Below are 20,441 nucleotides of genomic sequence, written 5' to 3'. Positions count from 1 at the left end.
CTACTTGCCTGCCTTTGTAGTTACAAACAGTCCAGGAGACGGTACTGGCTCTCAGCTTCTTCTTCCTTAGTCTTTTTAACAGGAAGGATGGGTACCAAACTGGGATTAGTTAGCGCTGTCTGTCATTGCCTCTGGCTCCACCCACAGTTTTGCTTCCCTGCTTTCTCCCCTAACAGTACCCTAATGGGTCTCTGCAAACACCTGTGCGTCTCATGTTCCCACTTTCAGATATACGGCTGAAATATCTTAGGTGGACGCCAAGGATGAAATTGTCACAATTTAAGCAACCTACGGCACTGAGTGGGTTATACAGTGTTTGGCTGAACATTCATTCTCACCATCTTTTAATTTATTGGAATATGCATGAAAAGGAATTATAACACATTTTTTATATTGTATAACTTTAGTTTCAGGTGTGACTCAACAGCTCCTCATGCTGCTAATGTTTATGTTTCAAATTAATCAAAAGAGCTGTGTTATGAGTCACCCCATGAAATATGTCGTGCTTCTCATCAGGAGCTCAGTGTTAAGATTCTGAACAGAAGCAAGAGCTGTGCTCTTAATTGCTGAGGAACCTGGATTTGGTATGAGGCCACAGAGGCAGTTGGCGAGGCAAGGTGACAAGGAACTGCTAGTGGCAAAGGGGGGCTCCCTTATGCTGAGTCAGACCGGCAATCCATCTGGTTCAGTGCCTGGTTGTGGATCTCTGACAGGGAACATTCCCAGCCCTACCTGGAGACACCAGGGAATGAACCTGGGACCTTCTGCATGCCAAGCAGATGCTCTACCACGGAACTATGTCTCTTCTCCAAAGTAGTGGGATTTATAAGGTGGTCTTCTACTAACTCCCATTGTGCAAGTGGAAATCCTTGAGCTCTTAGCAGAATACCACCCTATGGGTCCCACCACTTTGGGGAAGAGACATAGTTCAGTGGCAGAACACCTGTTTGGCATGCAGAAGGTGCCAGCCTGGGAGAACCCCTAGAACAGATAAAGGGTGAGTGTGCAGGGGGAAAGTCCTTTTGTACTAGCAGTAATCCTTGTGCTGCTGGCAGGTGCCTGACTTAGCGCTATGTTGAATACAACCCTGAGCCTCCCATCCCATGCTCTTCTGCCTTGTCCCTGCCAGGTCCGGTGTGGTGCTGAAGGACAGCGATGCCAGCTGGGAGATGAGCATGCCCGATGATGACCAGCACGCCTTGCGATTCTTCCGGGTGGGCAGGGGGGATGTGGGGGAAATGACCTGCGAGGTGAGCAACCAGCATGGATATGACCACTGCTTCATCAGCTTGGAGTTGGCAGGTATGGGATGCCCAGAACCCCTGACATGCTCCAACTTCATCCCCAGTTTTGGCTCTCGGCCATGTCTCCGCTGACGACCATGCCCCACATCCTTATATATGGAGTCACAGCCTCGCCCATTGGGATAGAACTTGCATTTAAGCTCTTCCCAGAATCTGGAAGCAGACTTAGGGCCCACCCAAGCCACAGCCAGGTATCACAAGAGGCAGCAGTCTGCTCTCAGTCCTAGGCTTTCACATAAGCTGGATATCACAAGGCCAGAGGAGAAGGTCTTCACCAGAGGGAGGGAGCAAGATAGGCAGCTTCTTTAGTGAACTAAGCTGGGAAATTTATTTATTTTGGGGTCACTTAGGGAGGGGAGGGGATCTTCCCTTGCTTCAACAGATTGTGTGTTTCTGTCCCCAGAGGCACCCCGCTTTGAATCGATCATGGAAGACATTGACATTGGGGTGGGCGAGACGCCACAGTTTTCTGTGGTGGTGGAGGGCAAACCCCTCCCGGACATCATGTGGTACAAGGTGAGTGTGGGTCTTGGTCTTGGGGAGGCTGCCTGTGACTGAAGGATGTTCCTAAGTTTCAGTCTATGCATCTACTGTGTCCACCCTGTCAGTGGCTCTCAGTTTGGACTCCTAGGGCCCATGATATCTCAGCCATGGCCTTCTCCTCAGCAGAGCAGATTCTCCCCAATCCTAACCAACTCAAGGGCTTCTTGGCCCGACATGAGATAGTCAGGAGTCTCTGAGTGGCTAGGTGCTTGGAAGCAGGGCATGTGCCTTCTGTCCTTTCATGTGAATAGCCAAGGCCCAATGGTATGGAATTAAGGCCTGCCTAATATTCTCTTCCCCTGCATCTTGAGTAGTACAGCTAAGTAGAGACACTTGGGTTTGTTCAGAAAGAGAATCAGTTGAGGAAAGGGCCTTGGACAATGAGTCTCAAAGAGAAGCTCGATCCTCTTACAGTTTCCTGAAGAAAACTGGGCCTGCAACAGCACAGTAAGAGAAAACCATAAAGGAGATTTCCTCAACCTGTGCTTAGGGATGATGGGAGTTGTAGTCCAAAAACATCCGGAGGGCAACAGGTTGGGGAAGCCTGCCACATGAAATGGTTCCGCCTACCTGATGTTTGCAAGTGGCTTGTCTTGATGAAACATCCCCAATAGGATGAGGTGCTCCTGACGGAAAGCAACCACCTGAGCTTTGTGTACGAGGAGAGCGAATGCTCGCTAGTTGTGCTGAACACTACGGAGCAGGACAGTGGGGTCTACACGTGCATCGCTCGCAACCTGGCTGGAGAAGTGTCTTGCAAGGCCGAGCTGGTTGTCCATGCAGGTACGTAATATCGTGCTAGTCATAAGAGCTGATGGGCTTTAGTTGGGTGCCAGGACTGCAAAAGCAGTGTTGGCTGTGGGTCTCCTACTGGACCATGGTGAGTGTGAAGGCAAGGTTAGAATTGCAGCTGGCAATGTTCAAATCTAGAGATGGTGTGTGTGCTATCCAACCCAGCATCCCTGAGGTCAGTTGGTGGAGCTAGAGGCTTTAGTACAACAGGCAGAAGATTCCATTGACTTGACTAGGCAAGGGCAGAAGGCCAGGCTCCTGTCATACTGAGAGTGGTCCTGACCAAACCAGAGACTGCCTGCCCATCACAGGAGCTATATTGACTATCTCTGCTCTGTTCCAGCCTAAGAACCCTACATGGAACATTGGTAACTGGTTTATACAGTCAGACCAGTTTATAAAATCCAGCACAGTATTGTCTACAGAGTTCTAAGCAGGTGTCTTCCCCTGATCTATCTGGGGATGCCAGGAACTGAACCTTGGACCTTTTGCATGTGGAGCACGTACTCTACTGCTGAGCTACAGTGCCCAGTTGGCCACTGTGAGAACAGAGTCCTACCCCAGATGGTCCTTTAGCCTGATCAAGCAGGAGCCTTGTCATGTTCTTACATTCTCAAATGTGCATTTGGAAACACACCCAGAGTGTGAATGAGGATGCTCATCCCTTCCCCAATGATGTTTAAGCCAGGGATTCACCCATTCAGGTGATCTGCGGTGTGTCCGTGGATTTGAGGTTGAAGATGGGGAATGGCGCACCCAGTGCATTAAATAGTGATTCTGATTTTTAATTGTATTTGTACTGCTTTTTTTATTTCTCATCTTGTATTTTATTGTATTAAAGTTTGAATTATATGGAATAACAATATATAAGAAAGACATCATAATTGCTACACGAGGCAGAAAAATGATTAAGTGGTCCAACAAGATGCTCTGAAATTTTCAAGTGGTCCATGGTAAAAAGATTTGGGAGCCACTAATTTAAACCCAATTCCATAAGGGAGTCCCTCATAATGGACTTCCTGTTAAAGATTTGCACAACCCATAAAGATTTGCACAACCCTTATTCCTCTCATAATAATGTACCAGTGTGGGCCAATGGGATAAGAGTCAGCTCTACATGAGGATGATGAAACTTCCCAGGTGAATGGCAAAGGGGGCCAGGAGGAGTCATGGTCTTGTGCTGCTTATGCTCCCCCCCCCAATACCCCTGATCTATCACTGCTGCTCCCACTGTTGTTCTCTCTAGCTGTGCCAGATGCTGACGCCGCACGGGCAGAAGAAGCCACACACACAGCTCGTCGCCTGGCTGAATATTATGATGTCCACGAGGAGATTGGCAGGTGAGGGAGTCCTCAGTTAGAGAAGAGGAGGAAGATAAGGCAGGTTGTACTGGGCCTTCCTCTTGGTGTGAGGTGGCTGAGGCTTGAAGGCTCCTTAAAAAGGAATGGGAAACCTGTGACCGTGGAGATGTTGTTGGGCTCCATCAGTCCCAGCCAGCATGGTCAGTGATAGAAACTGGAGTCAAACAACGTCTGCAGGGCCACAGGTCAGTCACCCTGACATGTAAAGGAACAGATGCACTACTTGGCCACAAGAGTTTTGTTGGACTTACAAACACAGGTCCACCCATGGGTTGACCAGGTCTGTCCCCCTGGTGTACAGTTTGCTGATCCCTGAGGCTCAGTGAAGTTGCCAGAAGCTCACAAAGTAAGGCAGTGGCAGTATCTTGCTGCTTTTCCACCTTTACTCACATATGGGGATTTAATCTGAATTGATTCTTCCGGGGGAGTGGGGGCAATTACCTCTCACTCCCAGGCACGTAGAAGGATGCAGCACACACCTGCCTGTACTACCACCTTGTCCCTGAACTGTGGCGAAGCCTCCCGCTTCCAGAAGACTCTGCTGATGATAGTGGCACAGCCTCAACCCTGGAAGTTTGCTCTGGGATTAGAGCCTTTCACCGAGGCTTCTCATGTTGCTTTGGTAAAAGCCTGTGCTTTACCAGCATTTAATTGATATATTAATTGGAGGCCTCTCCCTTCAGGTTAAGAACAAGTTTTCTAGAGGGACTTCCGGGTTGACGCGATCGGTTAATGGCGGATTCCCTCCGAGCTCCGGAGGGAATCGGCTCCGCTGAAGATGGGTCTTGCCGTGCCGGCGACGCGGGGACCCTTAGAAACCACAGGTGCTGATACCTGTGGACTTGGTGACTCAGTGGGCACCTTAAGCGCTCTCCTCGACAATCGAAGAGCCTTTTTAAAGGCTACGGAGAGGGTACGAGGAGCGGCGTGGTGCTGGGAGTAGATCGCTACTTCAGTGGAGTGAAGCCGCAAGCCATTGCCGGAGAGCGTCAACTTTCTTCCCGAAATTCGGACTGGAAACAAATACCCCGTGAGTAGAAGGAAATTCGGATTCTAAAAAATTTATACCTTTAATTTGGAACGACCGGGGGGGATGTGCTAAAGGGAAGTCCGCACCCCCCCTACATACAGATAATTTGAAGCAAGGAGTGAAGAACTAAGATCGAAAAAACTTTGTGTCTTTTGAGATTGACAAGATATTCCATGAATTTGAAAGAATAAGTTTTCTTTTTATGCCGGAGGGAAGAGAGGAATTTGAAATTTTTGTGTACCCCCCCCCCGGACCCGGGAGTGTCCCGCGTATGAACCTAGCGCAAAAGAACAGGAGTTTGACAGCTGTCAAATGAGCTGTCAAACGGATGGATAAAGATAAGAATTGAATTACTTTATATCTCTCTGGACTAAAGGTGTTACATTTAACTAGAAGTGGTTGGAAACAAAGTAAATAACAAAGTAAAAGACTGTTGGTAAAGAACTTTGAGTAACTGGAACCCCCCTAGGGGGAATCAGTGACATTACAATGGCTGCAGAAGGAAAATTACTGGCAGAAATAGAAAGAGCCTTTTTTCTCGTGGGAACCTTACAAGAGCAGGCTATGGCTATGGACAAACAACTTACGACCTTGATTTCCAAAACAAGCAATCCTGCTGATGGAACAAAGGATGTGACTGTGAAAGATTCTGCAGTTGAATCAGGAAAGATATCTTTGGAGCTGGTGGAAGAGGAGGAAGGAGGGGAAAAAGTACAGACAGAAAATATCAAGCAGAAATCTACGTGGTCAGGAAACAAAGAAGAAGTCTTTTGGATTACAAATTATGGAAAGATGAGAAAGATGAGAAAAGCAAAGGAGGAAGTCTCTGGATATTATGGAACATTGGAAATTAAAAGAGCAAAGAAACACAACTGGGACTTCCTCCTTCTTACTGACTTTTATGACTTTGAATATGGGGGATCTTTGGCAGAATTTTGGCAGCAAGTTTTTTTAATTAGGTTGGGAGTGAGAGAAGATGATGTGACTGTGACAGATATCCCTCGAGACCTGAAGACCAACAAAAAGGACCACCAACAAAATAGTCAGAGAGAGACTGACAGAGACTTGAAGGCCTCTGATGTGAGGAATCCGAGCTAGGAGTTGTATGGGTGGACATTTATCTGGGAAGGGACAGAAACCGGGGCAGGGAGGGAGGGGGAGAGCAGAATCTAAAAAAATTATGACTTTTGCGTTTTGTTATTTTGATTTATATTTTAACACAAAAAAGGGGAAATTTATGGTATAAGAACCTAGGTCGATCTTAGAAAAAGGATCTAATGTATATAAGAGAATGGGACAAATAAAATTTGGCTTAACAAAAAGAATTAAGTTTAAACATAATAAGAATAGGGGAAGGAGAGGGGTAAGAACTTGCTGAATTAAATATGGAAATTGGGATGTATGGGGGTGGGTGGGGGGAAGTCAGGGAAAGAGGGTTAGGAAAGTAAGGATATGAAACCTTATATGTGTGTCTTTTGTATTGTTTTGTGTGTGTGTTTATATAGAATGTGAAAATTCAATAAAAAAATTATATATAAAAAAAGAACAAGTTTTCTAGAGAGGACTAGAAAACAGCAGGGGCTGGGCCTGTTCTCTCAAGAACGCCCTCTGCTTCTCCATCACTCCTCCATCCTCACAGGAGAAGTCACTCTGCCATGCCCTCTGACCTCTTTCCTTGACCAGCTGGGCCACGGTCAAAACAGAATGACCATAACTCAGCAAAACAAGGGGAAGAGCAAGGAATGGGTCTGGGTTGTGCCTCATGATGACCTGTGTGGTGTAGTGGTTAAGAGCGGTAGACTCATAATCTGGTGAACCGGGTTCGCGTCTCCGCTCCTCCACATGCAGCTGCTGGGTGACCCTGGGCTAGTCACACTTCTCTGAAGTCTCTCAGCCCCACTCACCTCACAGAGTGTTTGTTGTGGGGGAAGAAGGGAAAGGAGAATGTTAGCCGCTTTGAGACTCCTTTGGGTAGTGATAAAGCAGGATATCAAATCCAAACTCCTCCTCTTCTTCTTCTTCTTCTTCTTCTTCTTCTTCTTCTTCTCAGGGGAGCCTTCTCGTACGTGCGGCGAGTGACCCAGAAGAGTTCCGGTTTGGCCTTTGCCGCCAAGTTCATCCCGTGCCGCGCCAAAGCTAAGAAATCAGCACGCCGTGAGCTTGGCATCATAGCTCAGCTGGACCATGAACGCATTGTCTACTTCCATGATGCCTTTGAGAAGAGGAATGCCATCATCATTGTCATGGAGTTGTATCCTCTATTTGGGAGATCTGGTGGTGGCTGGGAGACCCAGTATCCAGGGCAGTAGGCCATTTAAAAAATATATATATTATTTTTTGGTAATGGTTATGAGGGACTCCTAGGTGGACACTGCTTTTGAGAAGCTGGCAGGGTGGGGCCTCTACTTACATGACATTTCCCTTGACGGACTATACAGCTGCACAGGAGAAGAACTGCTAGAGCGGATTGCGAGGAAGACCTCTGTGAGCGAATCTGAAGTAAGAGCAGGCTGCTGTCATGGGAACAGGCCCTCAAGGCCATCTTATCTTCATTGTCCTGGAAGGGCTTCATTTCTTAGAAAATGTATTAACGCCCCTTTTTCAGCCTGTATGGCTTTCCTATTAGTTTTCATGCAATAATAAAAAAAAAAACACAGCAAAAGAAAACAACTGTATAGGCAGTGAAGCAGCAGGTAAAGTAAAATCATAGTTTGAAAATGATTGAAAAGCAATAGATCTTAAAAATAAAAATAAAAACCTAGCTAAACAAGTACCAGGGACAAGGACGAGCAAATTTCCATAGCAATGACAAGTTGGTGGTTTGGGCTCCAATCCCGCCTTCTGTGTGTGTCTAATTGGATCTCTCTTTTTTTGACTGTACCTTATGACTGTTGCTGGGTTACTCCCCTGCAGATACGTTGCTACATGCGGCAGGTCCTGGAGGGTGTCAGCTACCTCCACCATCATGGCATCTTGCACCTTGACATTAAGGTGAGTGCACCCTGGCATGTCCTGCTGTGGTCAGCCTTAGCCCTCATCTATATTCCCTGAGCATTTGGCCCAGCCCGGCTGGGATTCAACTCTTCCTTTGTACGGACTGAAATCATAGGCCCCGTCATACATTTAAAGTACTATGATACCACTTTAAACAGTCATGGCTTCCTTCCCGCAAAGAATCCTGGGGAATGTAGTTTGCTAAGGCTGCTCCCCTCACAGAACTACAATTCCTAGAGTAGTTTAACAACCAATCCTTCCCAAGGAACCTAGTGTGGTGCAGCAAAACTATTATTCCTTATTATTCTTTATTAAATTTATATACCACCCTTGATCCGCAGGTCTCAGGGGAGTTCACAAGATAAAATTACAAGATAAAAAACACAAAATACATAATCAAAATATCAACAGAAACAGCCGAATAACACCCCAACATATAAAAACAGTTTAAATTATTTATTTTTTTTAAAATTAAAAATACAATTAAAAAGCAGTTTTAAAGAACGTAAACAGTACTCTCTGTTGGGCAGCAACAGTCCTTTTTTCAGGCCCCGCCCTAGGCCTGGTGGAGAGAGGCAGGAGCAGGACCCTCAGACTCTCAGCAAGTGTTCCTTCTTTGATGCTGTGGAATTAGACTTTGCTCTAGAAATGTGTTGGTGAGAGCTGCTATCCTGTATTGCAGAAACAATTGAAAGGCCCCAGGCTTGTCTCCCTTGCTTTTCAATTCCCTAACATCCTTGGCTTTCCACCAGATCTCCACTGGGCTAATGAATGGGCTGCAAGGAGGTTCTGGGGAGCTTATGGAGTAAGAACCAACTTGGGTAGCCAAAGGTGTCACACTGCCTTGTGAGAACAAAAATTCCAAACAACCTGAGGTTGATGGCAGAATCCCCGTTATAATATATGCTTGTTAAATAGAGAGTGATGTTCTCAAGGTACCTGTAATCTATAGTATGTTGTTGTTGTTTTATACCCTGCCTTTTCCCCTGATGGGACTCAAGGCACCTTACAGATTAAAAATAAAAAATAGGGAAAAAAACCTTTAAAAACAACTAAACATTGATAGATTTTATATATGTGTATAGTTTTAATTCTATTAAAACTACAGGAAGGGTGAGCAGAAAGGGGACTTTGATCTACTAGTAGATTTCTGGGTGACTTGATGTAGATTGGCAAGGATTTCTGACTCCCCAATTGTTCAACAATGACAGCAACAAAATTAATATTGCCATCATTGATTTATCAATTGCCTTCTGAACAGCTGTCTCAAGACGATGTGCACTAAAGATAATTAGAAACAGTTAAAAACACAAAAAAGCAAACACATCTAAAACAAAACTAAAACTGTAAAATGTAGACACTTGTGGTAAAGACCCATTTATCCAGCTGGGAAAGCCTGTCTGAACAAAAATGTCTTCAGTTGTTTCCGGAAAGTGCAGATAATGGGTGCCTGTCGCATCCCTCCCTTAATTATACTGCTGAAATGAAGGAAAAAAAACATTTTTAGAGTGGGAGGATAACCAGGAGTGGATTTTTGTGTGAAAGGATTGTGAGCTCTGTTTTGTTCTCTTACTCAAAACAAATTATTGGGTCTGGTTCTTTTATTTTGAGAAACACATTTGAGATTTTTCAAGAACCATACAATAAAACCAAACCAACATGTAAACCAGCACACATAGTACTTAAATGTACAGAATAGTATACAGAGAACCCCAAACAAGGGAGAAAAGGAAAGAACGATCCCCTCCATCCCCTGTCCAGAATGGGAATAACACCAGGAAGACCACACACCTTGTACACAATCTCACCATTAGGACACATATATAACATAACAATGAAAGAAAATGGGGGCAGGAGGTATGCACATTCTATGGGACACGATGAGAAATGATGCTGCCCCACCTACGATATCACACTTTACCAAAAGAATTGATGGCAGAGAGGTGACCTGGGCTCTCCGACACTGGAATTATTATGAGGAAAAAAGGAACCTGCCACTTTTTATTTCACCTCTGGCTGGGTGCGTTTTTCAGATAAAGCTTCCTGCCATACCTGGTTGTGGCACCTCTGGAGGGTAGGTTGTGGTTCACTTTTTCGATCTCCATCCATGCAACCTGGAGGAGATGGATGGTGTTGAAAATTTTAATGTGACATGCTGGTACAGTTCTCTGGATTTGTGCAAATCTAAGGGATCAATAAACACACACGCTCTGCCATTCAGGAGATTGCTGGAAATAGTTACAAGCATGCATGGCATTGAGGAAGTAGTGGACATGAAAAGGGGCTAGACACCTTTCTGAAGACCACAGCATAGCTCACTGGTGTGAATAATGCAATGTTGGCTGTAGGGAATCCCCTAGAGAAGGGAATGATTTCTGTAATCTGTGCCTATTGTGGGTGAGAATCTGTCACGTTTCACAGTTGTGAATTATTTTGCTTACCTAGCAGCTTTTTCTCGGGGCACCTCCTTAATACCTCTCCACTTTCCTTTCCCACAGCCTGAAAACTTGCTGCTGGCTGAACCCGGCAGCGATCAGGTGCGGATCTGTGACTTTGGCAATGCACAAGAGCTGATTCCGGATGAGCTGCAGTACTGCAAGTATGGCACCCCCGAATTTGTGGGCCCCGAGATTGTCAGCCAGAGTCCAGTCTCCGGTGTCACCGATGTTTGGTAAACAGATGCACCTGCACAATATGATGTATGTCTGTGCACACACATCCCTGAAATGAGCACCAGAAAGGAGAAATTAAAAGCTAAAGGGGAATTCCTGAGTTTGAGTATTGGGCAATTTCAGAGAGGAGGAATTACTGGGATAGGCCCTTGCTTAACCTGTAGTCCAGAAGATTTTTCTGGGACTGTGGGATGCCTATCGGAAGAACAAACTCAATTGGATCTGGGCTTGCAATTGCTGGTTTGCATGGGGCAGAGTCAACACAAGAGAGGCATCAAGGTTGCTCCCTGTCATGGACTGTGCAGCTTGTTTTGCCTTGACTCTTGCAGATCAGCCCATGCTGTTTCCTCTTAAGGACAGTGCAAAACACTTTTTTTTAGAAGTCTTACTTGGGGAGTGTGAGCATGATGCACTGGCTCATTATTGCCCATTCTACTGTAGTGCATTTGTTTCAACCTTAAGTTGGATCCCGACCTCTTGAAGACCCCTTACAAATCCAAACACTGCAGACCCTAGAATGGCCTGGTGCTCTGGACTCCCTGATCATGGAGCCATACCATATGCTAGCTAGGGGCTAATCTAATCTATCTATCGTTACATGCACCCCAAGGCTCGAAGCAGTAAGAACTCCAGGGGTCTGTCATAAACTTGATTTCTGAAGGCTTGCTTTCGTTTTGTGATATATGGTTTATTTTCACATGCATACAGTACACGTTGAACATAGGTGGAGTTTCACAGCATTAAACATACTCCAGCAGATGCTTCTCCCTCATCAGATTAGGGGGGCCACCAGCAACATAGTATTCTTGCAGAGAGCAAAAACAGGCATATGAGTTAGCACATTCCACAACTGGGAGAGGGAAGGTAAGCCCCCTTCCCAAAAGGCTCTCTTCTGGCAGAGGGGTCTCTAGACTTTAGCTCCTGTAGAAACAGATCACTTCTACTTGACCATCTATTTTGCAGAACAAAGCCACCACACCTTATCTGACAACTGAAACAGCCCTTCTATTGTCCAGACCCTAACCTTACAATCACAGAATCATTGAGTTGGAAAGAACCTCAACCAGCTCAAGAAGAAGTGTATCTGAAGAAGTGTGCATACACACGAAAGCTCATACCTAGAACTAACTTAGTTGGTCTTTAAGGTGCTACTGGAAGGAATTTTTTTATTTTGTTTTGACTATGGCAGACCAACACGGCTACCTATCTGTAACTGCAGCTCAACCCCTGATACCATCATCCCATTTAATCTATCTGTCCTTAAGATCACTAAGTATAGGTACCACCTGGATCATATAACTTAACTCCTCCTAGAGGTGTCCTGTCCAAGCACTGAAATTTTGTCTGTTCTTTTTTTACAGGCCAGTGGGAGTAATCACATATCTATGGTAAGCCTCAGGTTGGAGGACTATGCTAGGACTGTTCAGGTTCCTCCCATCTCCCTTGCAGCTCTACCCTATTATGGTAAAGAGAAGGCACAATGAGAAATACCAGGGCTCTTCCTTGTCCTGGAAGCAGATAATTCCACCACTATGCTTTGACATAGTGTTCCCATTCAGCTCTCCAGAGAGCCATGCTCTACTGTCTCCAAGGTGTGAATTATGGCTTGGGGAACCTTGAAAAGCTACCCTGGTAAATTTCCTCACCCTATCACTACATCCTTGCATGCAAGGGCATGGGAAACCCAGAAAGCTTGTCTCAAGCCTGCAAGCCAATGATTTTCTGACTATTCCCTCTCTCAGTCTCACAGGGATCTCCCCGTTCGTGGGTGAGAACGACAAGACCACACTCATGAACATCCGCAACTACAACGTGGCTTTTGAGGAGAGTATGTTCACAGGACTGACGAGAGAGGCTAAAGGCTTTGTTATCAAAGTACTGGTCAATGATCGCCTGTAAGTAATAGGGTATATTAAGGGTCTCCCTGAGGATTAGATAGAGGCATTTACCTGTGTGGGGTGCAAAGAGGACTCCCCACACACAAACTCCCCGCCCCCATGGCAGAGAGAGGGAAAAAACAACTATAATTATTCCTTCTCTGAGAAAGGGAAAGCTATGTGTCCAGAGGCACAGAAAGAAAAGCCACCTTAGAGTTGGGGCCAAAGAGAGTTCCAGGCCTCCCCTACCTGGGTAAGTCACCAGCAGGCTGCCAGGGCTTTGCAGCGAGAAATATGCTCTAGGGCCCCTCCAGACATCCTTTTTATTGTGTATTGATGATGAATTGTGCTCAGGATGCTCTCAGGGTGGTCACACATGATCCTGTGGCTTCCTGCTGAAATCCTGCAACTTTTTATACCACAAGGATTCTGGTATACTTTTGTTCAGCTTTTGTAGCTGTATAGCCTCTAAAGGTGGCAATAATGTGATAGCATTGAGGAAGCATTACAGAAGCCAAGGAAACCAAAATAAATCTCTAGCAGACTGCTATTGTGCCAAGAACATATTGCAGAACACACACACAATAAAACAACTGCCCAAAGGGGCCAACACACACTACATCCACTTTAACACACATTTTGCACTTAGGAAAATTACAGAGAAATGGACTGGAAAGTGTGGGATGAATGAATGGTTAAGGAGATATAAGAACACCAAACTAGCAAATGAGGGTGAACGATCATTGTTGTATAACCTCCCCACAAACAAATTGGAACGAATGCTCAATGAAGACCAGACATGGCATAACCTCTGTCTGTGTAAGCTTTGTGTAAGCAAATCAGAATGACAGCTCAGTAAACAGGTTGTCTGAAGGAGCCCAAAGAGACACAATGCTTGGGGACAACCCCCACCCCGCCAAAAAGCTTTGATTACCCATGTGATCCTCTCACCCTGACTTCCATGTCTACTATAGTAGCAAGCAAGAATAGTGTATTATTTATTGATGTAATGTATTTTAACCCTACCTCTTGGGGAAAAAGCAAGGTGATTGTGCAAGAGTGATCTCACTCTTTTTAAGCTGTGAGGTTTGTTAGCCGTTCTAGAAAGCAAGGAGAGGCTCTCACAGTCCTTTGATTCAAGCCTGGAAAGAAGGAGCATTGGAAGGCAAGTAATCAGAGGAAGCCATTCTGCTTTTGGTGGGAGAGAGGAGAGTGATTGGAGGTGGGCTGGAGGAAGCAGAAGGAAAGGAAAAGGACATGCTGAGGAGCAGTGTGTGGAAGTGTGGACTTTAGCTGCAGCTTTCCTCTACGCTAGCGAATGCTGTATCTACATATTGACTCGTTCTTGTTTTCCTTCCCAGGAGACCCAATGCAGATCAGACCCTGGAACACCCCTGGTTCAAGGTAAGTCCATTTGCTGATGCGTCTTTAGAAAGAGAAGTGGGGCCCATGTTGGGTGGTGATGCCTTTCTCTAGGCAGGAGAAAATCTTGGTAGCTCAAAGTGGGAGAGGTTCCTTCAAGCAAAGGCTTCTGCCACACATGCAGGGAGCAAAAGCAACTCTTTCCAGCTGCCTGAGCCAGAGGCATCTGTTTGGCCACTGTGGGAAACAGGCTGGACTAGATAGGCCTTTGTTTTGACCCAGCTACAGAGCTGTGCTTGTTCTTCTGACCCTGCCTGCTTCCACCCTTCCTTTCAGACATTAGCCAAGGGCAAGAGCATCAGTACAGATCATCTCAAGCTCTTCATATCTCGCCGGAAATGGCAGGTAAACTTGGTATCGGAGACAGGAAACACCTTGGCAGCTGTCAGCGTGCTGGCAATTTATTGATTGGTTGATTTGCAGTTGTGAATTCCCTCCAGCAGCAAAATTAAGAAGGGGGTGGATGGGAAGGTGGACACCATTCTGCAGAAAATGCTGCCGTGAAGCACAAGTGGTGTGTGTGTGTAATTGTTAGTGTCTGTGTGCGACTGTGTGGGCATATGACCCTGCCAGTTGCTAGATGTGGTCCCTGACAGTTTTCCATCGTGCTCTTCAGATGTTGTTGGTCAACCAACATGTCCAATGGTCAGGGATGATGGGAGCTACAGTCTGACCTCATCAAGAGGGTGGGCAGCCAAGCCTGTGAAATGAGGTGTGGGTGGAACAGAGGCACTCTGGGTCTTTGTTTGAGCTCCATCCCATTCAGCATGTGCTTTGTTTCCCCAGCGCTCCCAGATCAGCTACAAGTGCAACATGGTGCCACGGCCGATTCCTGAGCTCCTAGAGGACACATCCAGCCACTTGTCTATTGCTGTGCCTCGCCTCCTCAAGGAGACCTCGGTGTTGTCCTCCTCTTCGGATTCTGATGACCCAGAGGAGTTGCCCTACATTCCCATGCCCCATCAGCCCGAATTTTCCGGCTCCCGCATGTCCCTCACTGAGATCCCAACAGAAGATGAGCCTCCCGGCCCTGAGGGGGCTCCAGCAGATGAAGAGGGCACATTGATGGAGTGGCAGGATGATGAGGGGCAGGGAGCTGTGGTGGATCCCAAGAGAAAGGAAGAAGCAGAGCTCTCTTTCAGGAGGCAGAAGGGCACGTTGCCACGGAAGCGCTCCACAGAGGCTGAGGAGCCTGGCTCTTCCGACGAGGAGACTCACGAGGCCCAGAAAAGGCCAGAGTACCCCAGGAAGGCCCTGAAGAAAGGCTCCAGCCTGGATTCCCCAGAAGCATCTGACAAAGCTTCGCGTAAGGGGGAGCTGCGCCGCGGCAGCTCTGCCGACAGCGCCCTGTTGCTTAGTCTTCCCTCGGATGAAGCGGAGCCCCACTCCCGCAAACGCCTGACCAAAGCAGCCTCCATGGAGCTGCCCCGTCGGAGCCCCAGCCCTGGCACGTTGTACCGCAGGAAGGGCGGGCTGCCAGAGGAAGAATACACCCAGCGTCTAGAGGTCATGCGGCAGCGCCTGCTGCACGGCAGCCCCGTGGACGGCAAGATGAGCGGCTTGCGGGGGCCGCTGCTGGAGACCCTTGGCCTTGAGAAAAAGGGCTTGAGGCCTCCCAGGCTGGAGAAGCAGCTGTCCCCCGGGCACAAGATGGTGCGCGCAGCCTCCATCGAGACGGCTCCGCAGCACATGCCCCCTGAGGGGCGCCTCCTCCAAAAGAGCAGCTCCTTCAGCCAAGGCGACGGGGAGCCTGTCACCCTGCACCGCCGCTCCGGAGCACCGCTGGAAATCCCCTTAGCCCAGGCCGAAGTCCAGAGGCTGAAAGAGACGCCGTCCCTCTCCGCTCTGAATGAATCCAGGCCCCACACGCCACACGAGGTTCCCTCCAAGCCGCCTACCCCTGAGGCAGAGGCGGGAACAAAGCCCATCGGCAGGGCTAGCTTGAGGAGACCAACTGCCAGGGGACCTGAGGAAAAGGCGTTGGCGAGATTGTCTAAACCTGACGCTCCAGAAGCTGTGAAAGCCATAGGCTCTCCAAGGGAGTCAACAACTCGCACACCCATCTCACCCACCCCAGGCAGCTCGGCCCCCAAGCGTTCGGCCTACGCTGATGTCATGCAAACCCTGGCTGGCGAGTCATCCCAGGTCCCTCACAGGGAGGCCGCAGAACCTTCTGTGGCTGCCTCAGAAGGTATACCTCAAACCTTTCCAGCTGCAACACAGTCCCACCCCACTGCTGCCTTTGCCAAGAAGGCTGCGCAGACCCCCAGCAAGGAACCCTCCCCCCAAGTTCGCTCCTCCAGTGCTGAGCACATCCTGGACATTGACTCTGAAGAGGTCTTTGAGGCCAAATTCAAGAGAGGCAGGGAAGGCTCCCTCAGCAGGGGCCGCAAGCTGCTCTCCAGGTCTGAGGAGCGGCAGCTGGCCGGGCCGCGGGAAGAGGGCATCTACCGGCCAGGCCCTGTGGGTGCCCCATTGGAGCTGTCCAAGTCTGGGGTCTCTCGACACCTGGGCGAGCGCTCTCGTTCTGTGCAGGACCTGCATGAAGTGGAGAAGGAGGGCGGCTTCATCCGCAGGATGTCAATGCGACTCCGACGCACGCCTCCTGTCGAGAGGAGGAAGGCCAAGGAGGAGGAAGGAGGGGGGGCGAGGCTGTCTGGGAGCCTGGCTTCCAAGGACAAAAAGGACTCGGGCAGCCAGCAGTCGGAGCCTGGCTCCAGTGAGTCGCCCGTCATGGCTGTGCGCAGGAAGATTGGGACCACCATGGGGCGCCTCTCCACGCATCTGCGCAGCCACTCACAACGTGGCGAAGAAGACCAGGCAGCTGCTGCTGGTAGCGACCGTATCAGGCAGCCTGAGAAGAAAGCTCCTTTCCTCTCTCACCTGCGCCGTGCAACTTCAGAGGGGGAAAACCTGCGTCAAGTGGGTATCCCGCAGAACCAGCTGGCAGCCCAGTCTGCAAGTGTCCCTTCCACAGAGTCCTTCCAGTCTGACACATCCACAGGCAGCGGTGAGCAATGGTCTACAACTATTTCCCACCTGGGAAAGCGGGTGTGTGTGTTATGGTTGATGTTTCTCCATTGAGGGAGCATGGCTCCCCTGTGCATGTTTAAAGGCATCCTTTATAAGTGCTGTATGACTTTTAATGTGGGGGAGGGAGGGAGGCTTACAAATTGTAGTTCCACCAACTTGTTGGCCACTTTTTTGGTTGTGGTACAAGTTCCAGGAAAATGCTGGAGGAACTAGGGATCAAGGAAGAGAGAAAAAAGGGAGAAGAATAAGTTGGATATTTTAGAGGATGCTAACACAGCTGAGGTGGAAGAGTATGTGTGATCTGAGAGTGACTAATCCTGCTCTGAGCACACCACACATCCAGTAGAAGCTTCTTCTTCTTTGGCGATCACTCATAGCCGAGTAAGATTGTCTTCCATAAACACAGTTTTAACAATGAGTCTGTAAGTGACTGTGGAGGCCAATTCTGGACCCACACATCCTTTCACAGTGAGGACATTGGTTTCCAGGTGGGAGTTGATCACGGTGTGGATTTGCCAAGCGTGCCTTCCTCCTAGCATGTTTCTCCCTTGCGTCCTGAGTTTGAGTGTCTACAAAGCCCGTGACACCTTTGGTAAAGGCTGTTCTCCAACTGGAGCGCTCGCAAGCCAGTGTTTCCCAGTTGCCAGTGTTTATACTACATTTTTAAAGATTTGCCTTGAGACAGTCTTTAAAGCAAGCACTGCGTCAATCAGGCCCCCCAACAATTTCCCAGGATTCTCTTGGCTTGCGCAAGAAAGAGCCCACCCATATCTGTCATTTTCACAGGTCCTGGTGAAAGCCAGCGGCGCGGTTCTCGCTGGGAACGCTGGAGCTTGTCCAGATCCAAGAAAGACAAGGTTGCTTCACAGCCCAACATTCCTGCCAGCCTGAGAGGGGACGGTGTTGTCATTATGAGCCAACCCTATGTGCTCAGCGAGTCAGGTATGCCCATGAAGAAGTGTGGGGCTGCTATTGAGATAAATTCAGCCTGGTGTGGCTGGCCAGTTGCTCTCACCTATTCAGTTGCTCTCACCTATTCAGCTGTGCTAGAAAGTTGCTCTCACCTATTCAGCTGTGCTAGAAAGTTCCAGCCGCTGGGGCAATTAGAGCGGGCCGTTCTAGGGAAACGTGATGGCGAAGGTCTGAACTTGTATCTTCTCCACTCCACTCTATAGGGCAGGGGGGGGGAAAACCTTTTTCAGTCGGAGGGCCACATTCCCACGTGGGCTGCTTGTCAGTGGTGGGCACAGCCAGGGGCAAAACGGAGTGGAAGTGGTGGGACTCCTTAGAGCAGGCCAAATTCCAGTCATGCAAAAGTCAGAGGTTACTCCTCACACCTCTAAATGACCAGGCAAGCAAGAGGCATTATTACCATTCAGGGACACATTCTAGCTAGGCAAAAACACTCAAGGAAACCATGGAGCAGGACCAGTGAGGGGTGGAGCATGGGAAAAGGGGGTGGGGCCTATGGAGAGAGGCATTGGCTGTGTAGAATTCTGAGGGCCAGGCAGAGAGTCCTGGGGAGCTGCAATTGGCCCCCAGACCTGGGGTTTCCCCAACCCTGTTACAGGGGATCATTTCTATGCTGGGGATGCAATTCCTGCCAAGCCTCTTAGCACCATCTATGTGGTACTTGGAAGCAGCCTCGGATTTACCCCTTTTATTCTTTGTCCTGGAAGCAGCCTCGGATTTACCCCTTTTATTCTTTGTCCAATGCAGACTTCCCTCCAGTTTTCCACATAAAATTGAAGGACCAGGTACTGCTGGAGGGAGAGGCAGTGCAGCTCTGCTGCCTTCCTGCAGCCAGCCCTGCCCCTCGCATACTTTGGATGAAAGGTAAGCATTGTGTCACAAGGAGCGTGTGTGTCTGCATGTTGGGGCTGGAAGAAGCAATATAGCTTCTTGACTCTCAAGATCAGAAAGGTGGAGCCTGATACCTGCCGAGTTGTTTCCCAGTGTGTGATTCCTAACAGTTATCTTACCAGACAGCCATGATGCAATGCCACCCAAGGCAGGTCCAGCCACAGAGCCAGGAGAGGTCAAACCCAGAACTGAGCTGCCATTTGGGCATCCATGCAGACAGACCTAGCTGTATACCCCTGCATCAACATGATGCAAATTGCGTATCCTTGCACTGGTTGCCATCCAAATGGTTACATTCTCTTGGAACTCAGAAGTGCCGAACTCTGTTGGGATAGGGACCCCTTGGGTTCAGCCAGGCAAAGAGGTGCTCCGACTTCTGATGGAGCTCACATGTTTGAGTAACTGAGTATGAACTCTGTGGCAAAGATGCATTAGAGCACAAGCTACAGGAGGAGGATGTAAGGCAGTGTGCAATATTGATATACCTAAGAGTGGTTGTACGGATCGGTTTTCTTGTCCTCTGCAGATAAGAACACCCTGGTATCAGAGGGTGTTCTCAACATTGTGGCATGTAAAGATGGCCGCCAGCTGCTCACCATCTCCAAAGTCTCCAAGAAGGATGCAGGCTTGTATGAATGCAACGCTACCAATGCGCTGGGCACTGCCACCAGTTCCTGCACCCTGGCTGTAGCAAGTAAGGATAGAAAAAGAGTGCGCTGTGGTTCCCCACCACCCCAACCAAACATCTGTGAGCTTGTTGCGGCAATATATCTCATGTAGCAATGGAAGAGAAATATGATTCAGTGTGCATTGACAACCGAATCTATAAAATTCACCTATTCTGAAACAGCTCTCCCTTTACATTCACACTCATCTGAATTCTGAAGTGCAGTTCTCCAACCAAATAATCTTTACAAAAATGCATGTATTATAGGAATATATGCATAAAAATGAAGATATTTGTGTAAATACGTCTACCTTAGTTTTTTAAAAAATGCATGCAGAAATTTATCGAGAAATTTGTACTGAAATGATGGTACATGAGTTTTTGTTTTTGTTTTTTAATCCACAAATTCCTGCAAAATGTGGAGAACTGAATTTAAGACTGGAAAAAAATAGAAACTGTGAGAAACGAAATCAACAGATCCTTCCATCCCATATCTCATAGGTTACTATCTCATGCTCTTCCATTTATTTCTCTTTTCTCAAACCTGTTCCTAACAGAGATTCCTGGGAGACCAGGCACCCCAGAAATCCCCCAGAAGTACAGGAACACAGTCCTGGTGCTATGGAGGCCAGCGGATACTCAGGCACCCTGCACATACACGCTGGAACGGAAGATGGATGGTATGAACTGGTGGGATGTGGAAAATATTGCCAGCTGCTTTCTGCCCTTTCCTTTGCAGAGGCTCTAGTCGTCACGTGCATTCCCCTGGTTCTTTGTGGACCTTCTGGGGCTCCATATCCACCACCTCCATGTTCGCATGTGCAGAATTTTTTATTCTTCTAATAAGGTTACAGTGCAACTCGCAGTCATCTTCTCATTCCTA

The 20,441-nt window shown here is 47.9% G+C and overlaps 1 protein-coding gene across 6 annotated transcripts in view; it reads left to right on the top strand.

Moving 5' to 3' along the window:
• SPEG (striated muscle enriched protein kinase) overlaps positions 1–20,441 on the top strand; it is a 109,221-nt gene that overhangs the window by 76,868 nt on the left and 11,912 nt on the right. For all 6 annotated transcript variants that reach the window (XM_081839084.1, XM_081839085.1, XM_081839089.1 and 3 more), the window contains 17 exons: positions 1,130–1,302; positions 1,708–1,820; positions 2,462–2,630; positions 3,886–3,979; positions 7,081–7,281; positions 7,469–7,529; positions 7,944–8,021; positions 10,523–10,695; positions 12,058–12,084; positions 12,439–12,591; positions 13,935–13,977; positions 14,272–14,340; positions 14,782–17,005; positions 17,815–17,970; positions 18,748–18,864; positions 19,418–19,585; positions 20,116–20,238. In XM_081839084.1, coding sequence (XP_081695210.1) covers positions 1,130–1,302; positions 1,708–1,820; positions 2,462–2,630; positions 3,886–3,979; positions 7,081–7,281; positions 7,469–7,529; positions 7,944–8,021; positions 10,523–10,695; positions 12,058–12,084; positions 12,439–12,591; positions 13,935–13,977; positions 14,272–14,340; positions 14,782–17,005; positions 17,815–17,970; positions 18,748–18,864; positions 19,418–19,585; positions 20,116–20,238 — 4,142 coding nt within the window. The remainder of the gene's footprint in view (positions 1–1,129; positions 1,303–1,707; positions 1,821–2,461; positions 2,631–3,885; positions 3,980–7,080; positions 7,282–7,468; positions 7,530–7,943; positions 8,022–10,522; positions 10,696–12,057; positions 12,085–12,438; positions 12,592–13,934; positions 13,978–14,271; positions 14,341–14,781; positions 17,006–17,814; positions 17,971–18,747; positions 18,865–19,417; positions 19,586–20,115; positions 20,239–20,441) is intronic.

This window comes from Podarcis erhardii (genome assembly GCF_964252035.2).
Source record: "Podarcis erhardii genome assembly, chromosome: 1".
Lineage (NCBI taxonomy): Eukaryota > Metazoa > Chordata > Lepidosauria > Squamata > Lacertidae > Podarcis > Podarcis erhardii.
This window is presented reverse-complemented; position numbering and strand designations above follow the sequence as displayed.